The 19,757-nt window shown below is 45.4% G+C and overlaps 2 protein-coding genes across 7 annotated transcripts in view; one reads left to right on the top strand and one right to left on the bottom strand.

The window, feature by feature from the left end:
- METTL4 (methyltransferase 4, N6-adenosine) overlaps positions 1-10,820 on the bottom strand; it is a 212,860-nt gene extending 202,040 nt beyond the window's left edge. For 2 of the 6 annotated variants that reach the window (XM_083187564.1, XM_083187563.1), the window contains exon 1: positions 10,285-10,808. In XM_083187564.1, the coding sequence (XP_083043690.1) occupies positions 10,285-10,566 (282 nt within the window). In that variant the 5' untranslated portion in view covers positions 10,567-10,808. Of the gene's footprint in view, positions 1-10,284 lie in introns of all 6 variants that reach the window. The other 4 variants (XM_083187565.1, XM_083187561.1, XM_083187560.1 and 1 more) reach the window with 4 other exon arrangements.
- SMCHD1 (structural maintenance of chromosomes flexible hinge domain containing 1) overlaps positions 10,765-19,757 on the top strand; it is a 178,814-nt gene continuing 169,821 nt past the window's right edge. Inside the window, exons 1-2 of the mRNA XM_083187559.1 lie at positions 10,765-11,039; positions 14,516-14,591. Coding sequence (XP_083043685.1) covers positions 10,878-11,039; positions 14,516-14,591 — 238 coding nt within the window. The 5' untranslated portion in view covers positions 10,765-10,877. The remainder of the gene's footprint in view (positions 11,040-14,515; positions 14,592-19,757) is intronic.

A 19,757-nucleotide genomic window follows, 5' to 3' on the forward strand; every position in this document is an offset into this window, starting at 1 on the left:
GTTTATCGCAAAGCACCAAATCTGGGAAACACCCTAACGAGAAGTATTCACCCAGTAAATCAAGTGAGGAGAGGAATACGAAGCATTGGATTCCACCGCTGCGGAATGTGTATTGCATGTAAAAACATTCCAAACAACAACAGGAAAGTTGAAAACATAGAGATTAATGGGGTCCCTAAAAAAATTAAAGAATTTATAACATGCAACACTAAAAACATTGTTTACATTGTGGAATGCACCTGCAAACTTGATGTATATAGGGCGTACATCCCGCCCACTAAAAACACGTATGGGAGAACATCTCAGAAATATAAAAAATGGCATGGAAACCCATTCTCTCTCCCAGCATTTTAAAAATCATCATAACTGCTCCCCCAAACATATAAAAAGATTCCTAGGTTTTAAATATGTGGAGGGTGACAGAAGGCAAAGAGATATTGACACACAGCTAGCTAGAACAGAAATGAAACTCATTTATGAATTCAACACCCTCAAGCCGCATGGACTAAACGCGGACTTTGAATTGAAATGGTTTTTATGAGTTTTTTAAAAGATGTCCATGTGTCTTAAATTCCATCAGCTTTTTAATGCCCTCTTTTAACCCCTCCAAAATGAAATATTTATCTTTTTATCAAATTATTTGTATATAACCATGTTTCAATTTTGCTAATCATATGTATTTCTTTTTCTTTGCACATTGCACTTTCAAACTATCTGGGACTGACTGGAAACTAAGAGCTGAAGTAAAAAAAAACAGCATGTTATATAGAAGGACAAGGCATATGGAATGCGAGTGATCGGCGGCCCAGCTGGGACTCGTAGTAACATGCCCGTATTGTAAGAACATACATCTCCAGTCCCCGAGGCTCTTGGTTTGTCTTGGACAATCACCTCAAAATTATCACAATCTCCTGTCAAGACAAAAGCGGATGTTACGGAGCCTCCCATAGTTACCAGTAAATAAAGTACAGGATGTAGCGGAGATCACTATGGTTACCGCAAAACTTCCGGCAAAGACGATAGACGATACATCACTTCCGGTGACGCTGCCCACTGACGGGCGGATGTCAATTACGGACTGACTTAGGGAATAAAAGGGAGAATAGGACGGCATAGCACACACGCAAAAGGAGCCTTGATAAAGACCGTATAGCGGTCGAAACGCGTCGGCGTTCCCCAGAGAGGTACTACCGGCTGCTGTTTGGTGCTTACCCGCGGACTTGTGGACCAGAGTATATGCTGCCCGGGCTGCTGCCCTGACTTCACTAACACGCGTTTGAACTGTTCCTTAACCAGACAGTTCCACCACATCTGGTAAAAACCATTTTAGCTGTTACCTCAAAGGGGGGGACTTTTGTGCCTGTGTGCCAAAATCTTTTTTTATCTGTCAAACAGTTTTTATGTAATAGGAATTTTTTCCATTGTATGTTGCTTTGAACCAATTAAAACTGTGTTACACTATCACTGCAATTTTTCTTTTGCATATGGATGTATGATATACTAAGCTATATTGAATGGAACCACATTGATTTAAAGCAGGGTTCGCCAACCCGTCGCTCGCGAGCGACGGGTAGCTCGCCGGGACTTTTCTAGTAGCTCGGGGCTGTTTAAGTGACCTCCTGCCGCGTAGCGGTACCTTGCTTGACGGCAGGAGGTCAGAAAGTGATTTACTGCAGCTATTGTGGTCCTGACGTGGCGGAAGTGACCTCCTGCCGCGTAGCGTTTCCATCCTCACTTGGCGGCAGGAGGTCTGAAATTGACTTCATGCCGCGTCCTCCTGACATCCCCAGCGCACTTTCTCATGGACGCCACGGCCACAGCCTCTGCTCAGCGCCATTGATGTTGCAGCCTCTGCTCAGGTCCTGCGCCACAGCCTCTGCTCAGACTACATTAGGTAAAAAAAAAATGAAAACTGTGTGCGCACAGTGTGTGGGGCATATGTATAATGGAGCATCACAGTGGGGCATATGTATAATGGGCATCTGTGTGCGGCATATGTATAATGGAGCATCACAGTGGGGCATATGTATAATGGAGCATCACGGTGGGGCACATGTATAATGGAGCATCACAGTGGGGCACATGTATAATGGAGCATCACAGTGGGGCACATGTATAATGGAGCATCAAAGTGGGGCATATGTATTATGGAGCATCACAGTGGGGCATATGTATAATGGAGCATCACAGTGGGGCATATGTATAATGGAGCATCACAGTGGGGCATATGTATAATGGAGCATCACAGTGGGGCATATGTATAATGGAGCATCACAGTGTGGGGCATATGTATAATGGGCATCACGGTGTGCGGCATATGTATAATGGAGCATCACGGTGTGCGGCATATGTATAATGGGCATCACGGTGTGCGGCATATGTATAATGGAGCATCACGGTGTGCGGCATATGTATAATGGAGCATCACGGTGTGCGGCATATGTATAATGGAGCATCACGGTGTGCGGCATATGTATAATGGGCATCACGGTGTGCGGCATATGTATAATGGGCATCACGGTGTGCGGCATATGTATAATGGAGCATCACGGTGTGCGGCATATGTATAATGGAGCATCACGGTGTGCGGCATATGTATAATGGAGCATCACGGTGGGGCATATGTATAATGGGCATCATGTGTGTGGCATATGTTTAATTCAACGTCATGCTGCGGGACGTTTGCATAATGGAGCGTCACGTTGTGGGGCATATGTACTGTATAATGGGCATATGTATAATGGGCATCATGTGTGGCATATGTATAATGGAGCATCACGGTGCGGGGCATATGTATAATGAGCATCACAGTATGCGGCATAGGTATAATGGGCATCACAGACTGCACTATTGGGGTCATGTTTATCTGGCACTGTACTATTGGGGACATATGTGTATCACATCTCATTTTCCATGGCCGCACCACATGTGGCTACAGCTCTTAGAGAGCTGACCATGCCCTCATATTGGAAATTTTGGGGGGATGTAGCCTCGCAGGAGTTCCACGGTAGTAGGTGATCCCTCTAATTTTGGGCGCGTGCCTTCGGCACGCGCAGATGTCTCCTCTGCCTCGTGTTGGGAGGTATGTTTGTGACATATTGGACATTGCAGTGTGTGGCATAAGGTGTCAGGGGCATTACAGTGTGTGGCATAATGTGTAAAGGGAATTTTTTGGGATATTATGCAGATTTTAATTTTTTTTAAACTTAGTAGCTCTTCGGGCGGTTTATTTTGTCGCGAGTAGCTCCCGCCCCGAAAAAGGTTGGAGACCACTGATTTAAAGGATCTAGTATAATATAAGGTATGCGCAGGTGGAGGTTTTAAACATTCTCCTTATCACACTATTGTAAACAAATTTAGGGGTGCTGAAGAACACCCCAGTTTTTTACCATACACCAGCAGCTGCCTCTGCGCAAATTTGAGTATATATCCAATTTTTTCTGTATAATTGATTGTTATTGTGCTCTTTCATTATTTATTAACTAAATACCAGTTATTCGTTAACACATGTCATCATTACTGTATCAGATGTATGATATTGCAGGTGTGTATGTGTCCCGAAAACACAAACACTATCCACACCATCCCGAAGCATGGCAAGCGCAGCGAGCCCCGTTACATCCCCCCCGACCTTTTCATACCCCCACTATCCACGTCAGGGAGCGCAGCAAGCTCGAAGCATGGTGAGCGCAGCGAGCCCCGTGAGGGGACTTGGATTACTTAACATGTATTCCGCGTCCCCTCGCTGCACTCTATAAAATCAACTACACGCCGATGTGGATAGTGGGGGTATGAAAAGGTCGGAGGATGCATTCTGCTGCGCTCGCCACGCTTCGGGATGGCGTGTATAGTGGAAAAATGACATGAGTGCTTTCAAAATGAAGCACCCATCATATTTCATCGCATCGCACGGCACGGGTCGACATGGGTCAAGGTCGAAAGGTCATTAGGTCGTCACAAGCATTATGTCGACAGTCAAAATGTCGACATGGGGTTTTTCACTGTTCTTAGACCCGAATGTCGATACAGTCGACATGGACACAGGTTAAAGTGCACCGCTGCGCTCGCCATGCTTCAGGCACACTATTTTTCTCCCATCACGCCCTAGTGGATGGTAGGGCATGAAATACTGCCTGTCAGCACATGTTGCCCCAAAATACAGTGAAAAACTCCATGTCGACATTTAGACTGTTGACCTTGCCTATTGACCTGCCGAACTAGACCAGTGATGACTAACCTTGACACTCCAACTGTTGTTGAACTATACATCCTAGCATGCCCTGTATCAGTTTTAGCATGGCCAAATAGTAAAACTGTAGCAGGACATGCTGGGATGTGTAGCTCAACAACAGCTGGAGTGTCAAGGTTCGCCATCACTGACCTAGACCCATGTCGACCATTATGCTGTAGACCTAATGACCGTATCTCCTTCGAATAGTGGTTCCCAACTACAGTCCTCAAGTAACCCCAACAGGTCATGTTTTATGATCTTTTTTTAATCAACAGTCAATTTATCTATTTTGGCAGATTAGTAATTATCTCACTTGTTTCCACAGACAAAAACTCCTTGTATACTTGTGGCCTGCCTTAAGGTCCAGGCATGTCCAAACTATGGCCCTCCAGCTGTTGTGAAACTACATGTCCCATCATGCCTTGCCACAGTTTTGCTGTTAGGGAATGCGAAAACTATGGCAAGGCATGCTGGGATGTGTAGTTTCACAACATCTGGAGCGCCATAGTTTGCACATGCCTGTACTAGTCCGATTTGGCCACTTTTCACCCGATTGCGAAGGGCTGGGCTGAGCAATCATGTGAAAAATGTCCAAATCAGATGTGTTTGACATTCGATCCGATGCGCCGTCTCGTGTGTATGAAGTCGGATCAGACCCGATCCTGGCAGCGAGAAATGGGTCGTATGCTACACTTCATATGTCAAAGCACCTATGCAAGCCTCCTGCTGGGAAAGTCCCTGGTGGCTCAAGAAGCATCTGATGGCTTTACGTATAGCGACGGGTAACTTAACCCCTTCCCGACATTTGACGTACATGTACGTCATGGTCGGGAAGGACTTCCCGACATTTGACGTACAAGTGCGTCATGACTTCTAACTGTCACTGCGTCTAGAGACGCAGTGACAGTTAGGTGATGTCTGCTGTCCCTGACAGCAGACATCCCCCCTCGCCGCCCAGGGGGGGCAGGGGTGCCCCCCCGGTCGGCGATCGCTGTGATTGGCTGTTCAAATCTGAACAGCCATTCACAGCGTTTCCTGTGTTACCGGCGGCTAAGCCGCTCGGTAACACAGGGATCGGTGGTGATCGGTGCTGTCAAGTACAGCACCGATCACCACCGATGTGCAGCCCCCCGTCGAAACCGGCGGGCACTCACCCGGCAGCAGCAGCAGCTCCCCCGGCTCCCCCGGAGCGTCTGGAGCGCACGCAGCGCTGCCCTCCTCCCCCCTCCCCCCCGCAGCAGCAGCAGCATCAAGCTGCAGAACAAGTAAAAAATGAAATATATGCACTGAAAAATATATTTTTATATATATATATATACACATACATACATACACACACATATATGTGTGTGTGTGTGTGTGTGTGTGTGTGTGTGTGTGTGTGTGTGTGTGTGTGTGTATATACCGCACCGATTACCACCGATCGCCAGCCCCCCCCCCCCCCCCCCTCCCACCCGGCAGCCCCCCTCCCTCCCACCCACCCGGCTGCCGCAGCGCCAGCACCCCTCCCACCCCCCCGCCAGCCGCAGCACCAGCCCCCCTCCCAAAGCTGGTGACTAAAATGGGGTCACTTGTGGGGGGGTTCCACTGTATTGGTGCTTCGGGGGTCTTGCTAATGCGACATAGCACCCACCATTCATTCCACCACCAAAAATCACTCCTTCTCTTCTGAGTCCTGCCATGCACCCAACTGGTATTTTTTGGTCACACGTGAGGCATTGCCGTACTCAGGAGAAATTGGGGCACAGATTTTGGGGTGCTTTGTGTCCTTCATTCCTTGTGAAAATAAAAAATTTTGAGCCAGAACTGCATTTTTCTGTAAAAAATTACATTTTTTTACACAAAAATGCAGATCTGGCTCAACATTTTTCATTTTCCCAAGGAATGAAGGAGACAAAGCACCCCAAAATCTGTGCCCCAATTTCTCCCGAGTACGGCAATGCCTCATGTGTGACCAAAAAATACCAGTTGGGTGCATGGCAGGACTCAGAAGGGAAGGAGTGATTTTTGGATTTTGCAGCACAGATTCTGGTTGAATGACCCCCGAAACACCCATACAGTGGAACCCCCCCACAAGTGACCCCATTTTGCAAACTACACCCTTCAGGGAATTCATCAAGGGGTATAGTGTACATTTCAAACCCCCCGGGGTTTCACCAATTTTGATACAACTGAGCTGTGAAAATGAAAAATTAATTTTTTTCATTTTCACTGCCCAGTTGTACCACAATTGGTGAAACCCCTGGGGGTTTGAAATGTACACTATACCCCTAGATGAATTCCCTGAAGGGTGTAGTTTGCAAAATGGGGTCACTTGTGGGGGGGTACCTAACTTTTAGCATCTTATGGTGCCTAGAAACCTACATTGTGCCTAAAAAATAATCTCATAAAAAGGAGGCTCCAAAATCAAGTAGGTGCTCCTTCTATTATGAAGCCTGTGGTTTGGTCACCGTGCACACTAGGGCCACATATAGGATATTTATGAAAACCAAAGAATTGGGGGAATCAATTTTTAGTCACATTTCTCTAGTAAAATCTACTGTGTTCCTTAGAAAAATGTATTAAAATTGCAAATCTGCAAAAAAAATGAAATTTTGAAATTTCACCTACACTTTCTTTTAATTCCTGTGAAACACCTAAAGGGTTAACAAACTTCCAAAATGCTGTTTTGAATACTGTGAGGGGTGCAGTTTTTGAAATGGCATCATTTATGGGGGTGTCTCACATACAAGTCACTCAAAGTCACATCATAACTGACCTGGTCCCTAAAAAAATCAGAGTTTGAAATTTTCTTGAAAATTTGAGAATTTGCTATTCATATTTGAAGCCTCCTAGTGTCCAAAAAAATGAAAAGGAGGTTGAAATAATAATTGCAACATAAAGTAGACATATGGTCTTTGTTAGTTATTAACTATTTTGAGTGGTATGTTTATTTGTCTCACAAGCAGAAAATGTGACATTTTGCAAATTGCAAAATTTTCCATTTTTTCACGACATTTTGGTATTTTTCACAAAAAAACACAGACTGTATCGACCCAAATTTACCACTAACTTGAAGTACAATGTGTCACGAGAAAACAATCTCAAAATCACTGGGATAAGTTAAAGCAAAAAAAAGTTATCCCCACTTAAGTGAAACATGTCAGATTTGAAAAAAATGGCTCTGTCAGGAACGCAAAAACTGGCTCTGTCAGGAAGGGGTTAATTAGTACGTCCGCAGATTTGATTTAACTATCTCTTCTGAACCATGGATATACTTAAAATCCTGAACCATTGGGGTGCCTCGAGTACTGCATTTGGAAACCTTTGATCTATGTGGGTCATTCAGAAAGTAATCGAACGACCTTGTATGCACAAGGTATGCAGTGCAATGCTCACAGGGTGATTGACTAATTCCCTAGCCATTGCGAGGGAGGGCCACTGACGCCATCAGCGGCCTTCTCCCCACGACCTTCGCAGCGCGAGTGAGTCAAGGCCCTCTCAGCGCTGCGAGCAGGGGAAAAATCATTCAGTGAATGATTTTTCCCTCTGTGTGCACAGCTGCATACGCATTCACAGACGTGCACCGGGATGGGGGCCGCATTGGGGGAGTGCGGTCAGCGGGGTGGCTGCTTCCTGCTCGCTTGGCTCCAAACACTCGCAGCCCAGCAAGCAGGTCTAAATCAGGCCCTATGTACTATGAAGTAATCCAATTAACCAGAAATACATTGTGGTGGCTTACATAGCCCCATAGGGGTTTGAGCAAAGTTGTGCAAAGTCAAGGACATTAGTTGCGCTGCTGGTGTTTTAATGCTGCAGTAACTTTTACTCTTTTTGGGTAATTAGATTTTTTTTTTTCTATTTATGGTTACACACTAGAAGATATATCTGCAGATCAATTGATGGGATCAGCCAAAGTGATCTTCATACAAACTGCCCAATTTGTTCAGACTGACATCACAACTGGGTGCGCTCAGTTGAGCAATCAGCTTCTAGAGCAGGTGGTAGGCAGCCCGCAAATGCACACAGCACAACGTACCAATATATCAGGCATCGGCTGTGCAGCGATATATATCTATGAATTATGTTGTTCACATCCATAGCTAAAACACAATGGCCAATGTTAATGGATGATATATCGGCCAGTGTGCACCCAGCATAAAAGCAGATTCCTAAATTCTGCCATTAAAGCTCATGCTTTTAAGGCTATCCATGCTTAAATTTGGATTGCAACTAGGGTGGACAATCCTGGGAATGTGAGGATCCTGGGATTTCGGCCTAAAATCACTGATATTTCAATCCCGAAATTGCACTTCTAATCACGGGATTTCCAGACTGGAAGTGCGTGCACAGTTTTTTTTTTTTTTTTTAAATGTGCCAGGCAGTGCTCAGCAGCAGATGGCTAAAGAAGCTGCCCCAACCCTCAGCTGTGCGCGCTGGCCCACCTGCTGTCTTAAACAGCCATAGACATGAAGGACAGCACTGAGCAGATGGATAAGATGCTGCCCTGACCTCGGCTGTGCGCAGCGTGACGTCAAAGGTCACCCCGTAAACCTGCAGGACAGCACTGAGCAGATAGCAAAGATGCTGCCCTGACCTCAGCTGTGCGCAGCGTGATGTCAAAGGTCACCATGAACAGCCTAACCACTGTTTAAACCAGGGTCTGTCATTGAACAGCCTCCCGTGAACACGCCGGGCAGCACTCATCAGCAAACAGCTGAGTTGCTACTTGGCTGTGTGCAGGGTGACCTTTGACGGCATACTGCGCAGCCCAGCCACAGTCTTCAACAGAGCCCGCCTGTGAATGCTCACCGAGGAAATTAAACAACTGGAGGCAGGTACTCGGGGGATGGTGGCTGTATTAGCGAAGGCCTAGCAGGGAGGGGGCCTGTAGGGGTTAGAAAGAAGGACTGAGAAACAAGTGGAAGAGAAACAAGGAGGATGCAGTCATGCTACTGCCTGCCATTTTTTTCAATCCCGGGATTCCTGTAATAGAGCATTTTTCCAATCCTGAAACCCAGGATTGAAAAAAGGGCCCGGGATTAGCATCCCTAATTGCAACATCAAATTGCTTGAGGTACTAATTAAGTCACTTGGATGGATACCTTTCAAATCAGGACTAGGTATAGCCATCAATGATTTGAAATCATTGTTGGTTCATGGCCGATGTCAAATACTTTTGCCATCGATGGGGGGGGAGGGGGCACCAGATGGTTTCTCTCCATCGATGGGCCAGCAAAACCTAGGTTTTGCTTTTTTTCCCCCCAAAGGTCCGGGACACTGAGCATAGCTCCACCCCCAAATCCCCATGAAGTCCCGCCCGTGTTTTAATTGGTTCATAGGCCAATCAGTCAACCAAAATGGATGACTATCGATAGGTACAAATATCGATGGTCATCCATTGCATATTTTAACAAAATCGATGGCAATGGCTAAGATGGCCATCCCTAATCAGGATTATGTTGGCAGGGTTTTGGAAAATCTAACTTAAAATACAACACCTCCTCCAACATCACTCTTCCATTATGTACAAAATTCTCTGCTCCTGGACTTCCCATTCCCAGCTCATTTAAGATTGCAGTTACAAGTATATAAGATGCGTACACACGGGGGCGATTTTGTACAATATTGCCCACGATGGGAGTGTGCACCGGCGATATATCGCCGGGTGCGCGCTCCCGTTTTTACCCCTGTAGTGATCGCTGGTCGCAGCTACCGCCAGGATTGCGCTGTGCAGGTGCATCATCTATTCACCTGCCCCTGCCAACTTTAAATAATTAGAGGGACCGTGGTGGCATGCACTTCTTAAATCAAATTGAATGCCATCACAAAGGACGTGGTAAGTCCAAGATGAGCATTTTATACCTGGTGAAAGCGTTGGAGAGCCTGTAAATTTAAGCTAAAAACTAATACACCTCATGTCTTGCTTTCAAAAATAAATATGCCAAGCAGTGCCCATAAATAACACAGACATGTACTCTGGCAGTCGTGAAATCACTCTACTCATGATAAATCTGGTGCTTGGCCAAGACATGGTGATGCGACAGGCTGGCCAGTTAGGGAACAAGTAGTACCTTTCTGACACTTTTGCAGAGAACTGTGGCACTGGTGCCCTGGCAGCCGCTTCTTGGAGAGCTGGGCTCAATGGCTGCTGGGGAAGGCTGCAATGAGAAGTAAGGTGTAAGCACCGTGAACAAATCATCCTTTAATCGGTATAGCGAGCCAGGGTTATCCTGCTGCTGCGAGGTTAGGGAAACGGGCGCTGCACCCTGTCCTCTTCCAGCCTGGTACCAGGTATTTATCAGCGACAGCTCATCCAGCAGCCAACCTGCAGGATTTCTACACACTACAGCCATGATGCCGAGTGCCAAAAGCAGTATGTGAACAACGCATTGCCAGCCGCCGCGTATTCACACGCAACTGCGACTTCTGTGTTCCCGGTGCCGCCGTCTGTGTAGTTGTGTCTAGCTAAAGCCTGACGCTCGACTGAGCAGAGAGTGCTCTATACAGAGTCGCTTTCAGTTTTGCTCTGTAGGGCAGCGGAAGTGACGTCACGGGCGCTGTGTGTGTGAGGAGAGAGATTCCGCGGCCGCTGACTGGATAACTCGTCTCCTCCGTGCAACCATCTCAACCGGTCCCCAGCCAGTGCCCAGGCGTCGCTACTGACATGGCGGCAACGGGGTATGTGGGCATGGGTGCGCAGAATGGAGACGGCATCCACAGCGTACTCACCGTCTTCGTGTTTGACCGCCGCCTGCAGCAGTCAGCATGTGAGAAGAACTTGGAAGTTCGCGGGCAATTCGAGGTGTTTCGCCAGGACGTTTGTCAGGTATTAAATGGCGGGAGTCGCACTGCTACATTATATTCTGTCACATTACACTGGCCTGCACTGTATTACATTACAGTCTGTCACACTACACTGGCCTGCACTGTGTTACATTGAGTTCTGTCACATTACACTGTATTACACCACACTGCTACATTATATTCTGTCACATTACACTGGCCTGCACTGTGTTACATTACAGTCTGTCACACTACACTGGCCTGCACTGTATTACATTACAGTCTGTCACACTACACTGGCCGGCACTGTGTTACATTGAGTTCTGTCACATTACACTGTATTACACCACACTGCTACATTACATTCTGTCACATTACAGTGACTGGGCTGCACTGTATTACACACACTGTGGTACATTACATTCTATCACATTATGCTATTACATTGCCTTGTCACATTACACTGTATTACACTACACTGCTATATTACATTGTCACATCACACTATATGGTACTTATGTAATATCTGGGCTCCCGTTTTTCTTATGAGACCGCGTCCCCTCGCGGGGCTCGCCACGCTTCGGGCATGGTGGCTCGCTGCGCTCGCCACACTATATAAAATCATCTCCATGCGTAGTTGGATAGTAGGGGTATGAAAAAATGGGGTGCATTTAACATGGGAGCCCAGATAATACATAAGTACCCACTGTATTATATTACACTGTACTATATTGCATTCTGTCATCTTACCCTGTAGTACATTACATTCTGTCACATTACTGTGCTACATTACACTGTATTATGTCACATGACACCGTGCTGTACTTTATTACGTTACATTGTGTCATATTACTGTGCTACATTGTATTGCAACTTTCTACAGTTGAATTAAAAATAAACAAAAACACAAGGTTCAAAATAGACTTGAAAATAAAATTCTACAGCAAAAGAAAATAACACAGTGGACCTGTATTAAATTTGCACAGAAGAAATAATGGTTGCCATATATGTTTTTTTATGGGCTATCTGATTTGTATGACACAAATTAAAAACATTTACTTGAAGACACACAGGGTCGGTGAAACCAGTGTATTCACTAAGAACAGCCCCATTTTCAAGGATTCTGCTTCCTGGCGGCCAGATTTTTTGCAGGGAGGAAGCAGAATCTGGTAGTCGGCAGCCCGACCACCCATCTACCCCTCCTTTCAGGCCAGCAGCAGCGTGGTCCCCGAGGCACAGGCTTGTATAGTCCAGTCTGAAAACGTCAAGTGGTGAGTTCAAACCGGTTTTTGTGCGGCAAGATGGTGGCGGTTGTCTCTGCACAGGGTCTGCACGGCCCGCTGCCCACACTGTGACTGGTACTGCCTCTGTATCTGCCAGGGCAGTTTTACCACCATAAAAAAGGCCTTTATGCCTGTCCCAGTATAAAAATCATTGGTAAGCTCTAGCACCATTATGTTGGGCTGAGCTTACCCAGAGCGGGACCAGAACTCTGTAAGGGCACCAAACCTGCTTCCTGCTTCTTCCCTGGCTGCTGGAAACGCCATTATATCAGCTTCAGACACTCCTCAGCAATGTGGGAGCGGAGGGAATCTGCAGCAGTGACGGCATTCAGGTTTTCAGCGATTGTGTACCCTGGTACGCTTTACAATTTTCAAGGTACACCCATCGGTCCATGGAGGTGTTACTAACAAAGGGGTTTGAAACATTTCCATCAGTTTACAAGAGCTTGCCAAACAAGGACTTTCTTAGGAAATTTACTTTTGGTCTTATATTTGTGTTGATATTCAACTTCATCACCCTTCTCTGAATGATAAAAAGCCCTTTTTGGGAGCTCTGACGGGTCCACAGGGACATATGTCTCTTCATCAATGATGAGGATTTTTCATTGCATTTTTCGATAAAGTTTCTTGCATGCTTGGATTCGTGGTTCTTGACCTTGGGTGTATTTGGGAGAGGGTTTTTAGTTATGGCCTTAATACCCAACTTCTCGACTTTAATTCTTCCTACCCAAGATCTTTTTCATTTTCTTGGACGCTGCAGCCACAGTACTGGAGGGGTTCTTCCTGTAAAGCTTCTTGATCTCCTCCATGTTTCTTTGGGTCGCTAGCTTCGGTGTATGACCTGGATTATTTTTGAAATTTATTTCATTAGAAAGCTGGATCTTTTTGCTATACCTGTGTATAGTTTTCTTTTTTGAAATTCTCTTTTTTGAAATGCTGCCAGGTCACATTCGAGTCTTTGTTTCCCACTGTATTATAAAACTGTAAAACGCGTTCCGCAAGTCTGTCACTTTGACGTCGGTTCATTTGAGAACGCTGCATTCTAGGAATAAAATATAAATAATAAATACTAAGTAAATAGTGGATAATTCAATTAACACAAACACATTTGTTTAAATGTACACCTGGAAACGTTATACAGACATTCCTCACTTAACGACCTACCTGTTTACCGACCACCCGGACTTACGACCTGGGCCTTCGTTTAGCGTCCGTGCTGTGACTCCTCGGACTTACGACCCCGTCTGCTCTGATTTACGACCTGCCTGCCTCCCCTCTCGCAGTTACGACCTGCCCTGCCTGTTTAACGACCAGCGTCTCAGAAATCTTAAGGGGTATATATATGCTCGTTTAACAACCAATTCACTTAACGACTGGGTCGTAGGAACGGAACCTGGTCGTTAAGTGAGGAATGTCTGTATGACATTTTACACCAGTCGCAGTTAATATTAGCACTACCTTATATAAGAAACAGTGCAAAGGATGCATATGAGCTTTTCACTGTTGTCCTAACATCCAATGCCTGTTGTCCTATCCACTTAACACGCATTGACACTTTATAATCTACATAAGTATAGTTGAAGTGTGTGTGTGTGTGTGTGTGTGTCTTAAACGCTTTAACTAATATTCTTCAAACTTTGCACACTACCTCATCATCTTAAGGGACAATCTAAAGATGGGTTTAATTGGATGAGCCCTAAAGGGTGCTGTCATAAGGGTCCATGCTATTTCTGTTTTCATGCATTGACATATGTCGTTGCAAAGCTTATGTCTTTTTGAATACCACACAATAAACAGACTCCCTTAAAGGCCTATAAGGGTCCAATAAATGTAAAACATTTTAACTTTACAAAACTTTTGAGAAACTGAAATTAATAGGGGTCTCATTGGCAAAGTGGTCTGTGAATCGAACACTGTAGATACAGTATCGTGAAGTCCATGTGAGATCTATCCCCAGTCAGTTAGTTATTTTTTTTTCTCTTGATTGCTTATTTATTGAGGGATTTTGGGATCTTATGTACCTGCTGCAGTAGCTTCTGCCCTGCTGTGGTTGGGAAGGGTAGGTGGAACAAGAATTGCGTTAGCATAAACTTTTGTCTGTCCGGATGGGCCTTAAGACTAGTTTTGTAACATTTTTGCAGTGAAGATGTCAGTTTATTAATGTTTTAGCAAATATTCTTAGTAGGTGCCAAAGAGATCGGTAACTCATCTCTCAAATATTTTTTTTTTTTATTAGGCTTTTGGCATAGATGAAAGTGAAGAATTTCTTATTTCAACAACAGATCGGAAGAAAGTGACAACAGCAAACTTTAGTAAGTGTTTTTGTATATGATTAAAATTTATGGTTTTATAAAAGGAGGCCTTTTTACTAATTATTAATTAAGGAGCAAATTTGTACAAACTCATAACCAATCATGAATTAGATTTGTACTAGTAATAGTTGTAATTATTATATTTTTAACCATTTGAGTGCCAACATCTCTGTGAAAGATGTGCAAAATATCCTCTAAAAATGGCAGCATCTCTCACATTTGTTATATAAATTCAAATAACAATTGTCTTGAAAAAAAAATATATCTCCTACAAAGTTTTTCACTCCCAGTAATAGCCTCCAGAGAAGTGAGGTACAGCCAAATACACACAAAAACACAAAAAAAGAGGTGAACAATGATGCGTGTATAGGGAGGTAACATCCGATGTTATTAATAGATAGTTACTCTCCCACTAAAGAGTTTTTAAAACTTCCAAGGTGGCAATGGTGTCTTTTAGATACGATTTACTTTTTTTTTTACCATGGGCTGTAACAAGCTATCCAAAAAATGAGAAAGGTTGAATAGAATGAAGTTAGTGCCAGTACCGCCCCATAGTGGCTGGCACTAACTCCATTCTATTCAACCTTTCTCATTTTTTGGATAGCTTGTTACAGCCCATGGTAAAAAAAAAAAGGGTACTTGTTTCCTAGCACGGCCACAATCTTGGGCATCGTGTGCCTTAACAATGTTAAAATATTTTAACATTGAAGCATATGCGCGTCCGACGCGATGCCCCCGATTTCTCCATAGGCTTCATTTAACATAGGAAAAAATGGGAAATGGGCCATTTCTCATTGGGTATGGCCCCGGCATATGTGTGTAAAAAATAATGGCCCCCCATTGTGACCGCCTCCCCCACGATTGACGCGAACCTGAAGCGTGGCGAGCGACGGCAGTACGCGTCCTCCGACCTTTTCATTCCCCTACTATCCACGTCGGCGTGGAGTTGAGAATATAAAGTGTGGCGAGCGGACGCGGATACCTGTCAAGCCCACGAGGGCCGTCCCTCGCGGGCTTGACAGGTATCCGCGTCCCCTCGCGGGGCTCGCTTCGCTCGCCACGCTTCGGGCTCGGTGGCTCGCTACGCTCGCCACACTATATATTCTCCACGCCAACGTGGATAGTAGGGGAATGAAAAGGTCCGAGGACGCGCACCGCCGCCCCACGTGGGCTCGCTGCGCTCGCCACGCTTCGGGTTCGCGTCAATCGTGGGGGTGGCGGCCACAATGGGGGGCCATTATTTTTTACACACATGCCGGGGCCATAGCCAATGAGAAATGGCCCATATTGGGCCATTTACCTTTTTTTTCTTTGTTAAATGTACTCAGTTTCAATGTTAAAATAATTTAACATTGAAGCCTATGGAGAAATCGGGTACATCGCGTCGGTCGCGTCGTGTGCGTTTTGGTATGCACCCGACGCGACCGACGCAATTTTTTCGTGGTGGCCGTGCTAGGAAACAAGTACCAAAAAAAGTTCTACTTCTACTTCCCCTTACTAGCCAGTTTTAGAAAATGTGCCCTCAGGAGAGGATACATACTCCTGGCACTCCAGAGAGTTTTTCTCCAATTGACTTTACTTTATTATTTTGGGGTTGCTTTTTGGGCTATACAGCTTCCCTGCTTCGAGGGAAGCCGGGGGGTGGGACAGTTGTTGGCCTCTTAAGGTACCGAACTGATCCCTGCTGCGGGTCCACTGACCTGAGAGGATGCTTGTTACCATGGGTATTGCGCTGCAGCACGCACACCCCCAGCATGCCGCACAGCCCTGGCTCAGCCTGAAGCAGTCGAGTGGTGAGTGTTACCCGAGGTCCCCAGAGTGGGGTACCCCTGTTCATGTGTGTGAAGATGGCAGCGGTGGTGTCCCTACACAGGGCCCGCTGACAGCCCTGTGTAGGATTTGCAGAAACAAGTTTGCTCCAAATTGTACTTTACAAGTCACTTGTAAGCAATGTATGTCACCACAGCTCAGCAGTGTTTCTCCACAGCTTAGTGGTCTTTCACAGGGTGAGACCCAGGAACTCTCCTGGGCCAGCAGAATGAAAGCTATGCTGGAGACTGTCTCATCACAGTTTGCAGCAAATACATTGTAGACAAAACAGGTGCAGCAGTCTTTGTCTGTGCTTACTGCTAGGGTGGATATTCTCACACCTACGCCAGGGACGTCCTGTAAACGGGCACTGGCTGCCATTTCCCCAGACTCTGAAATAGAGGAGGGTGAGGATAATGGCGTGGAGGAGATTGAAGAAGAATCTCAAAGGTCACAGCCTCCCGTTCAAGGCACAGAGAACCTTATCCTAGCCATTAGAGAAGTATTAGATTTACCTCTGGCTTCTCCTGTAGAGGGGGATCCCTTCTTTGTGTCTCATAGGAGGCAGGACATATGGCCTTATTTTGGTTCATTCTTTCTGACAAAATCCTTCTTAGATGGACAAAACCATGTGCACTGCAGGGGGGGCAGATGTAACATGTGCAGAGAGAATTAGATTTGGGTGAGTAATTTTGTTTCTGTGCAGGGAAAATACTGACTGCTTTATTTTTACACTGCAATATAGATCTCACTTTGAAGTAAAACCCCACCCAAATCTAATTCTCTCTGCACATGTTACATCTGCCCCACCTGCAGTGCACATGGTTTTGTCCATCTAAGAAGGATTTTGTCAGAAAGAATGAACCAAAATAAGGCCCATAGTGTTCCCAGAACAGGCTGATTTGGAGGATGTATTCAAAACAGCCTGGAAAAACCCTGAAAAACACTTCCAATTGTCTAAGCGTTTTAAGTCTACCTTACCCTTTGTCCCTGCGGTTAGGTAGGCGTGGTAGGAGCCTCCAGTATTGGACACTTTGGTGTCCTGAATATCTAAAAAAAAGTAGTGCTCCCAGTTCCGAGGACTTCAACCTAAAGGATGCGGTCGATAGGAAGCTAGTCGGCACAGTTAAGACTATTTATACGGCATGCCAACGCCCAGTGCTCGCTAGCTGCTGGATGGCTAAGGTTTTATTTACATGGGCAAGCCAAATAGAAAAAGGTTTGTTGGGTGACATGGATGTGGCTATGGTAGCTGAAAAGCTGCGTCACATCTAAGACACAGCAAAGATGTTGTGTGATGCGCAAAAATAATTGGGTGCCATTAATGCGCAGAACTCAGACATGGCTGTGGCGGGCCGTATGGTTATGGCAGTGGGTCGCTGATGCGGGCTCCAAGCGCAGTGTGGAGAGTCTTCCTTTCTCGGGGGACAGATTACTTGGGAGTGAGTTGGAAGACTTAAGCCCTAAGGCTACGGCCGGCACGTCTACTTTTCTTCCCGTCTGCTTCCACACCGGTAAGACGCCCTTTTTCCGGGAATACCCAGCAGTCCTTTCGGTCCTCCAAGTTTCGGCCCAAGGCCGGGACGGCTTTAAACGCCAACAGAGGTGCTCGTTGTAAACCCAGGAGAAGTGCTGACCCAGAGAAGGTGTCAGTCTACCTGTGCATCAGGTTGATGGGAAAGATGGTGGCCTCATCTGAGGCAATTCAGTTCGGGAGAGTCCACTCCAGAGTGTTCCAATGGGACCTATTGAGCCAGTGGTCCGGATCACATGTCCACATGCACAGGTCAATCTGCCTGTCGGCTCAGGCAAGACAGTCTCTATAATAGTGGCTCCACTCTCCAAACCTCCTTGCGAGACGGAGATTCAGAATACAGGACTGGATTCTGTTGACAAACAGCGAATGTAGTCCCACTGCACAAAAGTGGAAGAAAGGAAGAGGTAAGCAACTGTCGACCAGTGAGCCTTACATCAGTAGTAGGGAAATTGATGGAAACACTCTTAAAACAGAGTTGTAGAATATCTCAAAACCAGCAATTTACAGGATCCGAAACAGCATGGGTTTACTGGGGGAAGATCATGTCAAACAAATCTTATTGACTTTTTTGACTGGGTGACTAAAGTAATAGATCAAGGTGGGGCTATAGATGTAGGGAAAAAAGAAAAGTTATAAACCCTGCCACCTAGATGGCAGAGCCTATTGGGCGCTTGAGGAGATGTGTAAGAATTGCCAAGCTGCTCACACCTTGGGGTGGTAAGTCCCCTATATAGCTGTATCTAGAAAAAGGAAAAGATGGATGGTGGAGCGCTAACTATTTTTGGATATGCTTGGATTATAAAAAATTATATTAAATTATAAAAGGTTGACCAATTGGGTATTACAATAATTATTTTAATATATTCTATCTCGAGAAAATACACATTGCACAAATACAACAAGAACACATCTAAAACACAATGTGATTAAAATTTAATAAGACAATATTCACCCCTACATGGGACCTCAGTGGGAAAGGTTTTGAAATGCAGATAAATCTCACTTGTTCCTGGTGATACTCTCCTGTTGGATAAATGAATAAACTGGATTGGCGGGTGTCCATAAACCTGACTTGGAGCCGATAGTGATGTTCTCCCCTCGTGAGGAAAGCTGGTACACGTCTCACGGAATGGAGGGCCTCTCAGAATTAGCAGGTGGTGGTGTCCCTTTGTTGAAAGAGTCCAGTAATTGACTTGAAAAAAGGAGAGCTGGTCCAAAGTGAGATGGGGTAAATTGTAATCCACAGGGTCCAGTAGAGGGTGAGCCCTAACGCGTTTCGTCATCCACAGATGACTTTACATCCACCTTTTTCTAGGGGCTATAGATGTAGCTTATCTAGACTTTAGTAGGGCTTTTGACACTGTCCCACATCGCAGACTGTTAAATAAACTTGAAATCTTGGGATTGGATTTTAAGATAGTTGAATGGATAAGAGCGTGGTTGCAGGACTGAAAACAGAGAGTTGTAGTAAACGGAGTACAGTCAAAGGAGGGAAAGGTTACAAGTGGGGTACCCCAGGGATCTGAACTTGGACCAGTGCTTTTTAATATCTTTATTGGTGATATAGCAAATGGAATTGAGGGTAAAATGTGCCTTTTTGCAGATAACACAAGGGTATGCAACAGGGTAGACACACCAGGAAGGTTAAAACAAATGATTGATGATCTAGGTAGATTAGAGGAATGGTCAAGAGCATGGCAACTACAGTTTAATGCCAAAAAATGAAAAATCATGCACTTGGGTCTCAAAAATCCAAAGACTAAATATAGTATAAATGGCACTATAATGGAAACTACTGAGGAAGAGAGGGATCTAGGTGT

Source organism: Crinia signifera, chromosome 5 (genome assembly GCF_055691185.1).
Source record: "Crinia signifera chromosome 5, ASM5569118v1, whole genome shotgun sequence".
NCBI classification, from domain to species: Eukaryota; Metazoa; Chordata; class Amphibia; order Anura; family Myobatrachidae; genus Crinia; species Crinia signifera.